Consider the following 14,345-nt stretch of genomic DNA (forward strand, 5'->3'; position numbering starts at 1 on the left):
TCGGTGATTAGCATTAGCCTAATCTGCTGGCACTCTGTCTGCCAAGTCCCACACCGGAGCATCGTAGCTGCCAGGGACAGGAGCAACACACACACACACACACACACTGACCTCATGAATCACTGTAGAGTCCCTGTTGTTCTGCCGTGTGTGTGTGTGTTGATGAACCTGTCTTCTCAGATTATCTCCGTAAAGGTCTGTCTGAGGTGTTACATGTGATGCTAACAGCGCGCTTCTCTTCTCGTCCAAGAATCTTCCATCAGGAGCAGTGGAAAGATCCCAGAGGAGGCCGTCGTGGATGAGGAGGCCATCTTGAGTCTCCTGGAGAACAGTCAGACCTTCCTCCCTCTGTCCCAGACATCCAACCACTCCACACTGTTAGGTATGTGAGCTCCCTCGCTCAATAAAAAACCTCCTGGCTGACTCATTTGTTGTCCTTTCGTTCATTTATTTTGATTTTTTTTCTTGACTTATACTGAATGAAAATGACAATGAGGGACCAAGCCAGCATGCTTAAGGAGTAACAGGTGGATTTTATTAGAGTGGGTTTTAGTCCCCCCCCACAAAAAAAACCCACCTGATTTATACAATATATGCTTAAGTTATTTTCTCATATAAGGGCAAAATAGACTTTACCATGATTTTTCAACCAGATGCGTGTCTGGTCTGTCACTGGATCAGAGCTTATTTCACTTCAGTCAATGTGTGAGCAGCTACTGACTCCGCTGCTCTGCGTTTTAGTCAGAGTACAGTGCAGATTGAGCCGGACAGGAAGTCAGACAACCAAACAACATTAAAACATCCGGTTATATTTTCAAAAATGAAACACGGTTGGGAACAATAGCCGTACTCATCTTATTATCTTGTGCTGGTTCTGAAATGACCACGGGAACTTCTTGGTCTCGAGACTCCAGCTGTCTGCAGTGCTGCTTTGGCTGCACTCTGTAAATTCAGCCTGCACAGAGCACTGACCTGACACACAATGCACACATATCTTGTGAAACTTTCTGGGTAAAATGTGTCGCTAGTCTGTTTACCAACCCCCCCCCAAATGTTCTGTTCAAGAAAAGTCACATCCTCTCTGTCTTTTGCCTGCTCCACTTTTCAGAAATAATACGGGCTTTTACAATTAAAAGAAAAAAGAAAGGTCTTGGTAAAAAGGACATATACCTTTTAAAGATTCTTATGGTGGCAAGTAAAAAAGCTATTACTAAATGTTGGCTTCAGAGGAACCCTCCTACCATGAGACTCTTGAGAAACATTGTGAATTCCATCAGCTTTATTTTGTCCTGTGACTTCAAAAGGAGAAGGGAGAAGAATATTGGAGAAAATGGGATTTATACAAAGATAAAGAATCGTAAATATATCTTTTTTCATTAGAATGTACCATCCATTATGTACTGTACCTGTGCCTTTTACATTCTTGTAGTTGATCTTATTTATACTGTCTTGCCCTAGTCCTCACTTGTTCTGTGTTTCTTGTAAAACAAAAGTGAAAAATAAAGTACAAAAAAAAAAAAAAAAGAAAGACGAGGGTTCAAATGTTTTTGAGCGTTAATATATTCAGCTTTTTGATGTAATGTTTTCTGTTTGTTGTTTTTTTTTGGGGGGACTGCAGACAGCAGCCAAGACCACGCCATCATTGACCTGCTGGCTGGCCTGGAGGACGACGGTTTCCGCAGGACCCCCGTCAGGCAGAACTCACAGTCTCAGTCACTTACTGGCGCTCGGAGCTACAACTGCAACAGTGACGAGGAAGAGGCGGAGCCAGAGCTGGAGAGGGAGGAGGCCGAGCTCAGTGTGATGATGTCACAGCGGTGGGACAAAGAGCCTACGGAGAGCTCATCCTCACAGAGGCAAGTTTGTGTCCACTGACCAGAAGTTTAAATCATGACAATGAGAAAATGATCCGTTAGTTTGTATGGAGTGCACATTTTCATGTTTTTTTTCCCCCCCTTCATTGACATTTGATATAATATGAATTAAAAAAAATATCAGAAAAACAACGTCATTAGAAGATCAGACGATTTGATGGTTAATGTGTTTAAAAAAAGATTAATATGAAGGTATACGTCAATCCTCTCTGTATAATGATTTCAGAATCCTTGGGATGGGATCAGATCTGATCTAATATCAGTATCAGGTCCAATATGGTCGTAAATAACAAATCAGTTAACAGCAGTGTTGGGCACGTTACTGAAAAATGATTAGTATATGAGAATAACAATAAGAGTGTACAATGCAGTCTGCAGTCGTGTTCACAGTAGCGTTGTCTGGGCTTAGTTTAATCTGTGCATCCGTCTTTCCTGTGCATGCAGACTCGGTGTGAAGGAGCCAGAGGAAGGCTTCAGTGACGAGCAGCAGGAGTCCTCTGACGAAGACATGGACTGGAGCGGGAATAACTCTCTGTTCGCCAACCTGTCCATCCCGCAGCTTGACGGCGCTGCAGACGAGAGCAGCGGTGAGTCGCCTCACGCTGAGACCTGCTGAGACAGCACTTGAGTGTCAGTCTGCTTTGATGCTTATCTTTCCCTCCCTGCTGGTTCATGTTCCATCAAGGATATCGGACCAGCGATCTGACGGCAGCTGCACAACAACTGTTTGTGTTGAAGCTAGTTTGTTGCCGTTTGATCTAATTCGATTATGAGGGAGCCGTGATTTAATCTGGAGCTAGAAGCTAGGACTCTAATTGATTTCCTGTGGTATTATAAATTAGCTCTGAATACATTTTACCGTGGCTGTGAAGGCAGAGTCTTTTACAAAGAGGAAGTGAAGAACTTCTCTCCTGGTCATCATGTGTGTATTTTGTCTACAGTGGAATTAGCCTCATGTTTTAAAGGTCATATATTATGCTAAAATACACTTCACCATGTTTCTCTAACACTAATATGTGTCCCTAGTCGGTCTAAAACCCACCAACGATGAGAAAAGTCCATCCTCTCCGTCTTTTGCCTGCTCCACTTTTCAGTAAATGTGTGCTCAAACAGGCCGTTTGGAGATCTTCCCTTCATGACATCACAAAGGGCAGTAACCCCTCCCCCAGGTGGGTGACACTCCCACAGCTAGGTGTTTGTTCTGCCCTCTGAGTCTGCCTTCTCACTGTAAACAATAGTATGTGGAGCAAGAAAGACTGAGACACCCAAGCCCTTCCAGAGAGGGGGGCGTGGTCAGACACAGCTCATTTACATATTTAAAGGTACAGACACAGAAACAGCCTGTTCTGAGCAGGGCTGAAATAGAGGGGCTTATAGACATGATCAAATACAGGATCAAAGTGGATTTAGAACAAGAAACTTCACAGACATGTTTTGAGGAGCTCTGAAACTGGTTGAAGAGGAGGAGAATATGTGACCTTTAAAAGAGAAATAGCTTTATCTTGCTGCTTGCAGCTCTCATTAAGATGCTTCTTTTTTCTTTTGTTGTATCTGTAGATTCATCTTTAACAGACAGCGGCTCCAGGTCACAATCATCTCTCGTAGTCACAGAAAAGATGCTCGGGAAGAGAAACCCCTTCCCCGGGGAGACAGTCCACCTGGAGCCACCTTCCTCAGCGAAGATCCTTCTGGAGTGCAAGCACCCTGAACACAGACCTGGTCACGTGCTGGACACGGAGCAACCACTTGACAAGCACTTTCAATCAAAGAGCATCCAGGACAGCAGCAGTGAATGTTCAACAGGGTTTAGGGTCAATAAAGAAATCCCCTACATCCCGCCAGTCAAACACCCCATCCCCTGCAAGATAGCCGGTCATCCTGAAGCGTCTCCCATCTGCGTAGACCAAGAGGACATACGACCCCTGTACACCTTTGACAAGCAAACCTCCATAGCTTTGGAAAAGACAGATCTAGAAAGTTTCACATTTGGTAACGGAAATGTCACCAAAAACAGGAAGAAGTACGGCAGCATGAAGAATGTAGAAAAGAACTGTTTGTCCATCCTGCAAAACCACAGGACGTTCTCCCTCTGTTACTCCGAGCTGAGAAACTGCTCAGCAAAGACCGAGCTGGAACTGAGCCAGAAGGACCGAAAGAGCCCCATCCTGATGAACATCTCCTCCTCCCCGTCGCCCATAGAGGACGAGGATGAGTTCCTCGACCCCCGGGAGGAAGAAATGGACCAGGACAGCGAGGAGGGAGATGTTGGTGAACTCAAAATCAGGTATGAGGACTATCAGGAAAACAAGACGGAGAGGACAATAGGAGCCCAGCAGGAAGCACACTACAAGTTCTTCCCCAGCGTCATCCTCTCGAACTGCCTCACTAGGAAGAAAGCTGGGGGCAAAAAGCTGGCGGAGCCCTGCAGCGAGCTGGAACAGGCTCAACCACGCAGGCAGAGGATGAAATTGAATAAAAAAAGGTTGGGACTGGTAGGGTTGAGGACTAAAGTAAACACAGGTGTTGTAAGCTCTACCTCTGAGAGCCAGGTTAGTACTGGCCTCGCCTCAAAAACATCTGCCTGTCCAGAGACTCCAGACACAGAGATGCCTGATGTGGGGGTTCAGCCAGGAATCGAGGCTGAGCCTATTAAGAATGGGCCAACGATGGAGGTGGAGTTGTTGATTGCAAAGCAGGAGACAGAACAAGAAGAGGGATCTGTAATGGAGCAGACCGACTCCCAGTCAGAACCCCCGGCCACCACTGCTCCCAGTGTTTCTGAGGAACCTAAAGAGGAGACGCTAAGCCCCTTGCAAGATCTGTCTGCCAAAGTCACCTGTACAAAGCCTTCTTCCCTGCCCGGGAGTAAATACACCCTGAGGACCAAACGGAAGATGCTCTTCGACGGTGAGGATGGAGAACACTCAGCTGCCACTCGCTCTAAACACCCGGCCTCCAAAGAACAACTCAAGGACTCCGATGTCTCTGATGTCTCCGGTGGGCAGGAGGTCAAATACCAGAAACGGCGCAAGAAGGAGCCGCCGATCATCATCAAGTATATCATCATCAACAGGTTCAAAGGGCAGAAAAACATGCTGGTGAAGATGTCCAAGTTGAATGTAGAGGAGCAGGTGGTCTTGTTGACGCCAGACAAGCTGGAGCAGTACAGTAAATTTGCCCCTCTGAAGGATTTCTGGCCCAAGGTGCCAGAATCCACGGCTGTGAAGTTTCCCATCGCAGAGCCGAAGGTCAAGAAACACCCCAAAAGAAAGGGAAAGGTTAACTCCACCAATAAGAAAACGGTCGGAAAACCGTACACACCTCAGGTCAGACAGCGAGAACGAGTCAAAAAGATCAGAGGCTGTCAGAGAGGCCCAGTTCTACCCTCTCTACCGCCTCCTCGGCCATGTTACTGTGAGCTAGCAGATGACCATGGCGTTGAGTACACTGATGTCATGGTAGAGTTGGGTTACCTCTCTGATAGATCCCAAAGCCCAATAGATTCAACCCCACCTCGATGTTGGTCCCCAAGCGACCCTCTCATGGAACCCGGCAGTTCAGATCAACTGATCGACCCGCTCAGTGATCCATGTCTCAGTTCTGCTTTTCACACACAAGGCCCGGTGTCTCCGACCAAAGGAGCACGAAGGAGGCATCAAACTGCCAAACCTAAGAAAGTCACAGACACTAAAAGGAAGGTAATCAAGACTGCCCCCAATCCCCCGGGGGAAGAGGAACCCAAAAAGGGAAAGCCGAGGCGAAGTAGAGCTGCTCCCAGGCAGAACAAGAAAACTAAAGATGTAGCCGAAGTTTCTGTCAACCATTGTTCAACCACTACAAGACCAAGAAAGCCTCGCAAAAAGAAATGTGAGGAACCAAAGGGCCATGATTCAAGTAAAGATGGCTCCCAGCTTCTGTTTCCAGGGGACGACGTGCCTCTGTCTGAGAGTTCCTCTCAAGAGCTCCCTCCATTTCAACAGCCGGGGGGCACAGAAAGCAAAAGCAGGGACAGTTCCCAGACGGCTCCTTTATCAGACTCTAACCCTGCAGCCCAGTCTGTAGTACCAAAGGTTGAGGACTGTGAGACCTCCATCATGGAGGTCAACCAGAGCCATTCAGAACCAGCCAAGCTCAAGCAGAAAGGTTGCCAGACCACTGTTGTGAAATCAGAGGCTTCACAGGAGTGCACGGCTCCTCTGTCTCCTCCCGCTGGTCGTTTATTACTGGATGGTAGTAAACTAGCATTAGCATCCCCACACTCAGGTCCTAAGAACGGGGAGATCCCCACCCTCTCTGAGACCCCCTCTGGCTTGGCCGTCCTCAAGCAGCTTCTCCAGAGGAGGCAGCAGGGTCAGGCCCTTCCTCTTCAGGTGGTGGGTACAACCAGCCGCTCCACTGCCCTTGCTCAGGCCACAGCTCTTCTAGATCCAGCAGCTAAAGCGACAAAATCCAGAAGAGCTCCCTCCACCACTCCTCGGAAACCCCGGGCCCCAAAATCCACCACTCCCAAGGATAAAAAGCCAAGAATCCGGAAAGGCAAGGTGAGCAACTCCCAGCCCAATGCGTCGGTGAAGCAGGAAGACAATGTGTCTGATGACTGCCCCGTCTTCCTGTCAGAGCCGGGCATGGACAGCTGCACCTTCATAGAGGACAGCTTGTCCCCAGAGCTCCCCCATAACTACAACTTTGATATCAATGCCATCGATCAGACAGAGTTCTCCGCCCCCTACAGCGGCAGTCAGTTTGTCCTGACTGATAAACATTTACCTGCAAAGTTCTTGAGCGATGTCAGCCAGGATGCCATATCGGCTCAGGCTCTGGGCGTAGAGAAGAAGCTCTTAGGTTCTGAGGAGGAGCTAAGAAGAGACTCGGACTCCACCAAACCTCGGCCCGTCACCCCGGACCTCTTTGACAGACCTGAGAACGGCGAGTCCGTCCCCAATCACCTCACATTCCTCGACTCAGACAAGATAAAAAGTAGAGAGTGGGACTTCTCTTTAGGTAAAGCCCACACACTCAGCCCCTTTCAAGACTTCCACTGTGAGAGAAAAGAGCTGCTCTTTTCCGTCTTCGACCCCGTCCTGCCTTTGCCTTTGAGCTCCGCCTCATTCGTCGACCATGATGGCTCTCCCACAGGGGAGCTTCTGGAGAGCATCGACGGACTGACGTCTACCACGCCCAGTAGCTCTCCACGCTCCATCAGCTCTTTATCCCAGGTGAGAGCCAGTCAGCTGCTGCGGGGGGCAGGAGGCGGAGCCCACATTCTCAAACCCCTCATGTCCCCTCCAAGCCGGGAGGAGATCCTCAGCACCTTACTCGACCTTGAGATGTCAGAGGCCACCTTCCAGGAGCCGTTCTGCAGCGACCCCTCTGATGCACCAGGGAAACCAATGTAAGACTATGAGCCCCATGAGCTGAACTAATAATGACTCAAGTGACATCATGCATGACATAATGCACATAATGAACTGTATATGCAAGTCCCTCTTTACAAGGGCTTTTATTTACATCTAATTTTAGTGAAACTGTCATACTAATAAAGAATAATAGACATAAAGTATATATTGCAAAACTGAAATGTGTCAATATAGTCATATAATCCAGTTTAATACCATTCGATCCATGCAAATAACTGGATTTTGCATATCTGTGCCCCTTTGAAGTCTTGATGAATGGCAGTAATTAAAAATGTAAATAAGTCAGTTAATCACATTCCCCGTTCCTCTCTCCAGGGAGGTTGGCGGCCGCAAGCTCACTGTGAACACCAGGCTGGCTAAGGAGCTGGCAGAGTTCAGTGGAGACCTGTCTCTAGAAGGCCTCCATTTCTGGAAGACGGCCTTCTCAGCCATGACACACCCGGCCGCCGCTATTAACTCATCTTCACAAGCTCGGGGGGCCGAGGCCTCGGAGGCGAGACGAGAGCAGACGGAGCCAAGCTCGTCCTCTGGCGGCGACAAGAAGGTCATCCTCCTGCCCTGCAAAAACCCACCCAGCCGAGAGCGAGTCAACCTGTGGCTGGAAGCGAGGAGGCAGTATGAAAGTTTACGGAAAGGGAGACGAGACGCAGATCTGCAGAAGAAAGGGCTGGATGAGGAGGGACACCAGGAGAGAACGGAGCCCCCCACGGTGAAGCTGGAGCTGTGCGAGAGACTCTCCAGCGTCAGGACCCAAAGGAGGAAGAAGCGTAACCTGTCCTTAATCATATCTCCCCTGAGGAACACAGACTCTCAGTGTACGTCCACAGAGGTGAGTCCGGTTTCTGAAGACGCTGGAGCAGAGATTGAGCAGGAAGTTGGAGAAAAAGATGACGAGGACGATAATAAAGCCACCTCACCAGAGTCCCCCGAGCTGCCTCCCTGGCAGCAGTCCTGTCAGCCCAGCCCCTCAGGACCAGACCAGCCCGGCAACAACAAGCAGAACTCTCCAGAACCACAGTCACCTCAGATTTCTAACTCTGCAGAGAGACAGGGGGAGAATCTCAGTCCCTCACTCATCCATGTCAGTAACAAGGACGAGGGGAGGACCAGTCCCCTCCCTCTTCACAGCACCCCATTTTTAAGAAGAAGGCGGAGAAGCAAGGAAGATCTGGAGCCGGTGTGCAGCACGCCCATATCTGAGGGTAAGAAAACTGCTGATCTGTGTCTTCTATATGCAAACTTTAATATAGACAATTGATGCACAGATTTATAATTTATCACAGCTGAATAATATTTCCATCCTGGGAAATCCTTCTGCATGTGTTTTAACATTCATTGTTTACTAAACTCATCTCTGTTTGTTTTCCCTGCTGCAGAGAATCCCATTTCTCAGAGACTCCAGCAGAGGAGGAGGAGCCAAGCGGACCCACTGAGAAGAGTGTTACTGGACACACAGATGAAGGTCAGACTGCATTCAATGATTTTAAAGCCCTGAATATTTGTCAGAACTCATCCACCTGTATTCACTAACCCGCTCACCTTAACACCTGCTGTCGGCCCCACAGACTCATTAGAAGACATGCAGCAATAGCTAATATGATGATGTTTAGGCCTAGTCCACATGTAGGCATGTATTTTGAAAACGTGTATTTTTTTTGTGTTTTCCTTTTGCACACAAAATGTGTTTTGGACTTGTAACGTCACGCTGGGCGCCCCGTTCTCAGATCTTGTACGACGCTGTCACTTTAGTTTCCATGAGATTAGTGCGATGGCAGACGTAACCAAACTAGTGCTGGTGTTAACATTGCTAACTGGACTTTTTACATGCTCACACATACAAACACAGTTACTCTCCCACTATGCTGATGAGCAGAGACGCCTGAATGGATGTGGTGGGAACACTTTGAAAAATTAAAAGGTCACTGCAGAGGAATGGCGAGAAAACTTCACATTTCGAGGACAGCGTTGAATTTAGTGTGTGTGTGGACGGGATTATTTTTTTTAAAGGGAGGAGGAAAACCTCTGTAAAAAAAAAAAAGACATGCCTACGTTCTGTGATCAGGCAGGTCTGTGCACGAGCCGCCCCTTTGTTCTGTCTTTATTTCTGTATGTGTTGATGTGAAGCCCTTTGGGACCTTTGGCTAAAGTCTTTCTCTTTGCTTTCCTTTGTCATTCACAGAACCAGTTTGCTGCTTTGAACGTGCCAAAGAAAGATACTTCTCAGATCGAAGGACCCAGCATAGCCAACTCTTACGGCTTCAGAGTCAGCATGCAGAACCTGCAGGAGGCCAAAGCTCTGCACGAGGTCAGCCGCATCACACTCACATGCCAGCCTTCCTTCAGAAGTTTGATTGAGCAGATTTCGAATTCTAACTTTTAATAACTCAATAAATGTGCTTCAGCCTTCTTCTTTTGTAAATAATGTCACCTTTACAATGAAATCCAAGCATTTAAGGATCAACATGTGAGATATGTACTGAATGAGATGATGAAGTGAGCTTACTATATGATCAGACAGGAAACATGCTATGTTGAAGTGCTGGCTTCTCTGACAACAATGCAGCAGCCAGTATGTCCTCCTTCTAACTTCAGATTCTGCTCCTGAATGCTCTGGATTTGTTTGGACCAGAGAAGGTAGGCGCTTTTAAGGCACCCCCACACGGCCGTTTTGGACGCCCCTCGGTTTGCAAACCAAACCAACAGGTGTTGCAGTGATGGAAGCGGTCAAGAGAAGTGGTTCAGATACAAGTGATTGTACCCGACCTAAAAAGCCTCTGCATGTTTCTAAGAAGCTCCACGAGCAGAAACGTGCTCAAACTAGGATCAATATTGGAGATGCTTTTGAAAAATGAGGTTAGAACACAGAAAGGTTTACAGACCCATGCAGAGCTGGATAAACACTGAAGCTTCAGTGTCCACCACATGGTGACCTGTGTGAGCAACGACTCTAGAGAGGAGGGGGCGGGTACCCATTTTAAACACTAGGTATCAGTGTTGCATACTACTTTAAAATCTTTGTTGTAGTTTTAATTTCTCTTCTGACACACCTTGTGTTTCAGGTCCAGCACCTAACACTCATGGGCATGGAGCTCCATGCAAGAACCAGACGTGACCTCGAGGCCGACCCTGAGTTTGACCCCATATGTGCCTTATTCTACTGCCTCAGTTCAGATGCTCCGCTGCCCGACGAGGACAGCACCCAGCTGACCGGGGCCATCGTGGTGGAGAAAGACCATCAGAGCCGTAACCAAGGTGACAGCTCAGTTAATCTCAGCATCACTGATGATGAAAAGTGAATAGAGTGTTACATTAGTCATCGTCTTCTCATCAGTGTCTTTGTTTAGACTGGTAGCTGTATTTGATGCATTATATATCATTATGTTTTCATCACTGCTTTTATTCTTTTTTTTCCTGTGTACTCTCTTAAACTCTCTATCTTCAAAAAAAAATATTCCCCATTTGCCCTCATCAGGTCACAGAGGAACAGCGCCCCTGCTGGTCAGGTCAGGTGTCTCAGGGCTGCAGGTGACGTACGCCACAGATGAGAAGGCGCTTTTTCAGGAGCTGATCGCCATCATGAGGAGGTGTGTATGTGTGTGTGTTTCAGTGAGTGAGCTTCTGCTCTTTAAAAAAAAAAAAAAAAAAGTGCTTTTTGTGCTCCAATTAAAAACAAGCCCTTTTACGTCGACCACTACTGACGTGTGTGTGTGTGTGTGTGTGTGTGTGTGTGTGTGTGTGTGTGTGTGTGTGTGTGTGTGTGTGTGTGTGTGTGTGTGTGTGTGTGTGTGTGTGTGTGTGTGTGTGTGTGTGTGTGTGTGTGTGTGTGTGTGTGTGTGTGTGTGTGTGTGTGTGTGTGTGTGTGTGTGTGTGTGTGTGTGTGTGTGTGTGTGTGTGTGTGTGTGTGTGTGTGTGTGTGTGTGTGTGTGGTCAGGTTCGACCCGGACATCTTGGTGGGGTATGAGGTCCAGATGCACTCCTGGTCTTACCTCCTCCAACGGGCCTCGGCGCTCGAAGTGAATCTGTGTCAGCAGCTGTCGCGAGTGCCAGGTACATCTAGTCTATTGTCAGAGTTCATGTGTTTGAGCCTCAAGCTAAAATCTTTTCCTGAACTAACCATTCCATACCATAGACTTTATTGAGCCCTTGGGGAGATTTGTCTTGGAGTCAGAGTGCTGCAAAACATTCTATGTAGCAGCTATGCGTAATGTGAAACGTAGACTAGCTTAAACGTAAATTCTAATTTAACCTTAGATTAAGATGAGGTAGTTCCAATGTACGCAGAAGGTAAAACTTAGATCTTACACCTCACTCCTAGGAGGTAGTAGTAGTCCTCCATAAAATCCGGTTTCCATGGCGCATCGTTTTTAAGAGGTGGGATATCTTGGAGGATGAGGAGGCGTCAGACTGTGTGATGACTTCATACTCCCACTTTCACTTTCCACAAGCGGAGATAGACAGGATCACCGACCTGCTAGCAAAGGACTTGCAGCATGACACCAACAGAAACGGAGCCCCCTCTGTGTTAACTTGTATTTCTCTTTTACCATGTTATGTACGGTAAACATGTTTTGAATGGACCACCACCGGGAGGTGAATACATGATCAACACCAAATTAACATTGTGTTTATCACAGTTCACACTCTGCTTCAGGTGTGTCTGGCTTTAAGATATTTCACTACTGGGTCGTTTGGACTTGGGGAAGCCGATGGAGGATTGACGAGATTACGCTGTCGAGATTACGATTGTCAAATTACGCTGAATGAGACTTCCAGGTTAAATGAAACCCCAGAGATGTTTGTTAACTAAACAAACATCTGATTGTGTAACTAAAATAACTAATTTACCTCGCTTTCTCTTCAAGCTTGTATGTAAAAAAACAAATAAAACACAGTGTGCTTTGTTGAGCTCATTCTACCTGTGATCCATACATTGAACCTCAGCTGCTGGTCAGCTTCCTGTCCCACATCAGGGTCAATCCATACATTGACCCATTCTAATTGTCAAGCTCGTAGTCGCTTATTGCACATGTGCAGGATTTTCTACAGTAATCATTGGCGCGTTATTGAACGTGACAGTTTAAGAGCAGCTGCTGATGTCAGAGAGTCCCACTGACTCTGAGAGGATTTTATTTTGTGTCCCACTTTGTGTCTGTATGAAAGAGAATGTGTTTGGGTCTTTCCCTGTGTGTGTGTGTTTATCAGTTGAATGGAGAGTCTCTGGCTGCTCCCCTCCTCCTCCTCCTCCTCCTCCTCCTACTCCTCCTCGTCTGTAATAGGCTGTCTGTCTGGCTCTGTCCGTGTCCTCAGGTAACTCCAAAGAGAACCGCTTCAGCGCAGACAGGGACGAGTACGGAGCCGACACCATGACTGAGATCAGCATCATTGGGCGCATCACCCTCAACCTGTGGAGGGTGATGAAAACTGAGGCAGGTGTCCTGATGTGACCTCCACCCCTCCTACACACACACACACACACACACACACACACACACACACACACACACACACACACACACACACACACACACACACACACACACACACACACACTGTCACATCTGTCTGAATGTTTCAGTGTTTTACTTCCTCTCTGTTCTTTCGCTCTCCTCTGCTTTCATGCTGCACAGGGAATCTTTCCTCCTAATATTAAGTCAAATATTAAATAAAACCTCTTTATATCTCAAACATGTTACACTGAACTAGTTTGACTTGAGAGTTCTGGTGTTGTTAAACCTCAGCCCGTTTATGAAGTAGTTTAAATGATGAAAAGGTACCTAAACTCTGGGAGCAGATTGCTTAAGTCGGTGGCCAACGGGAAGAAACGTCTGCAGCATTTTACCTGCTGTACTCGATCACATTAGAGTGACAGTACAGACCGAGTTAAGACCAAGACCATCAATATAAATCAAATCCTCATGTCTGCAGCTGACGTGTCACTCACTTAGACCGTAACACGGGGAAGGTTGCGGCCATAACCGGGGGATATAAATAAAATTATTCGTTTCCCTTCTAATCACAGTAATGACTCTCAGCGGTGGTCTCACAGGTCCTGTATTAAAATACGGAGTCCTACCAGTCCTAGACCGAGACAAGATCGAGTAAAAACGCGGTCTCTCACACAGACACGAGTCGTAAAGCGTTGATATTTCATGTTCTCGACAGCGTTTTACAAATTATACATCATGACACTCTAAAATAAATGTCTTTCCTCTAAAACCCAAAAAGAGAGCGTTAAATGTTAAACGTCTGGAGGAAAGGCTCTGAGATATGTGTTTTTTCTTTTTCTCTTTCAGGTGACGTTGAACAACTACAGCTTTGAGAACGTCGCCTTCCACGTGCTCCACCAGCGCTTCCCCATGTACAGCCCTCGCACTCTGTCTGACTGGTTCGACCACAACACCGACCTCTACAGGTTAAAACCAGACACACACTCACACAGACGTGTCAACTGCTTACTTTTTAAATCACACTCCAGCACAGCGTTAAGTTTGTACGACCCCTGACCTTTGGGTTGGTCTGACCTTTGAAGAACTCATTTATTAAAGTCTAACAATAAATGACTGTGTGTGTGTGTGTGTGTGTGTGTGTGTGTGTGTGTGTGTGTGTGTGTGTGTGTGTGTGTGTGTGTGTGTGTGTGTGTGTGTGTGTGTGTGTGTGTGTGTGTGTGTGTGTGTGTGTGTGTGTGTGTGTGTGTGTGTGTGTGTGTGTGTGTGTGTGTGTGTGTGTGTGTGTGTGTGTGTGTGTGTGTGTGTGTGTGTGTGTGTGTGTGTGTGTGTGTTAGGTGGAAGATGGTGGACCACTACGTGAGCCGTGTGCGTGGCACCATGCAGCTCCTTCAGCAGCATGACATCATCGGCAGGACCAGCGAGCTGGCCCGAGTGTTCGGGATTCAGTTCTTCCACGTTCTGACCCGAGGATCACAGGTACCAACACACACACCAGTTTCTGACTCTCTGATTGGTCCATGTGTGTCTGTGCTGTCGTCTTAATGCTGCTAGAGGTCACAGGTGGTTAAAGTCAGCTGATCAAAACGACCCCTCCTTCATGACTTCAT

The 14,345-nt window shown here is 47.3% G+C and overlaps 1 protein-coding gene across 1 annotated transcript in view; it reads left to right on the forward strand.

Annotated features, from left to right (window-relative positions):
- The window catches only part of rev3l (REV3 like, DNA directed polymerase zeta catalytic subunit), a 74,714-nt gene that overhangs the window by 48,249 nt on the left and 12,120 nt on the right, over positions 1–14,345 (forward strand). The window contains exons 10-22 of the mRNA XM_020636704.3: positions 251–382; positions 1,619–1,856; positions 2,319–2,461; positions 3,432–7,266; positions 7,607–8,493; positions 8,668–8,753; positions 9,471–9,596; positions 10,351–10,543; positions 10,764–10,875; positions 11,223–11,338; positions 12,599–12,717; positions 13,585–13,703; positions 14,073–14,214. Of these exons, the coding sequence (XP_020492360.3) occupies positions 251–382; positions 1,619–1,856; positions 2,319–2,461; positions 3,432–7,266; positions 7,607–8,493; positions 8,668–8,753; positions 9,471–9,596; positions 10,351–10,543; positions 10,764–10,875; positions 11,223–11,338; positions 12,599–12,717; positions 13,585–13,703; positions 14,073–14,214 (6,248 nt within the window). The remainder of the gene's footprint in view (positions 1–250; positions 383–1,618; positions 1,857–2,318; positions 2,462–3,431; positions 7,267–7,606; positions 8,494–8,667; positions 8,754–9,470; positions 9,597–10,350; positions 10,544–10,763; positions 10,876–11,222; positions 11,339–12,598; positions 12,718–13,584; positions 13,704–14,072; positions 14,215–14,345) is intronic.

This window comes from Labrus bergylta, chromosome 15 (genome assembly GCF_963930695.1).
Source record: "Labrus bergylta chromosome 15, fLabBer1.1, whole genome shotgun sequence".
Taxonomy (NCBI): Eukaryota; Metazoa; Chordata; class Actinopteri; order Labriformes; family Labridae; genus Labrus; species Labrus bergylta.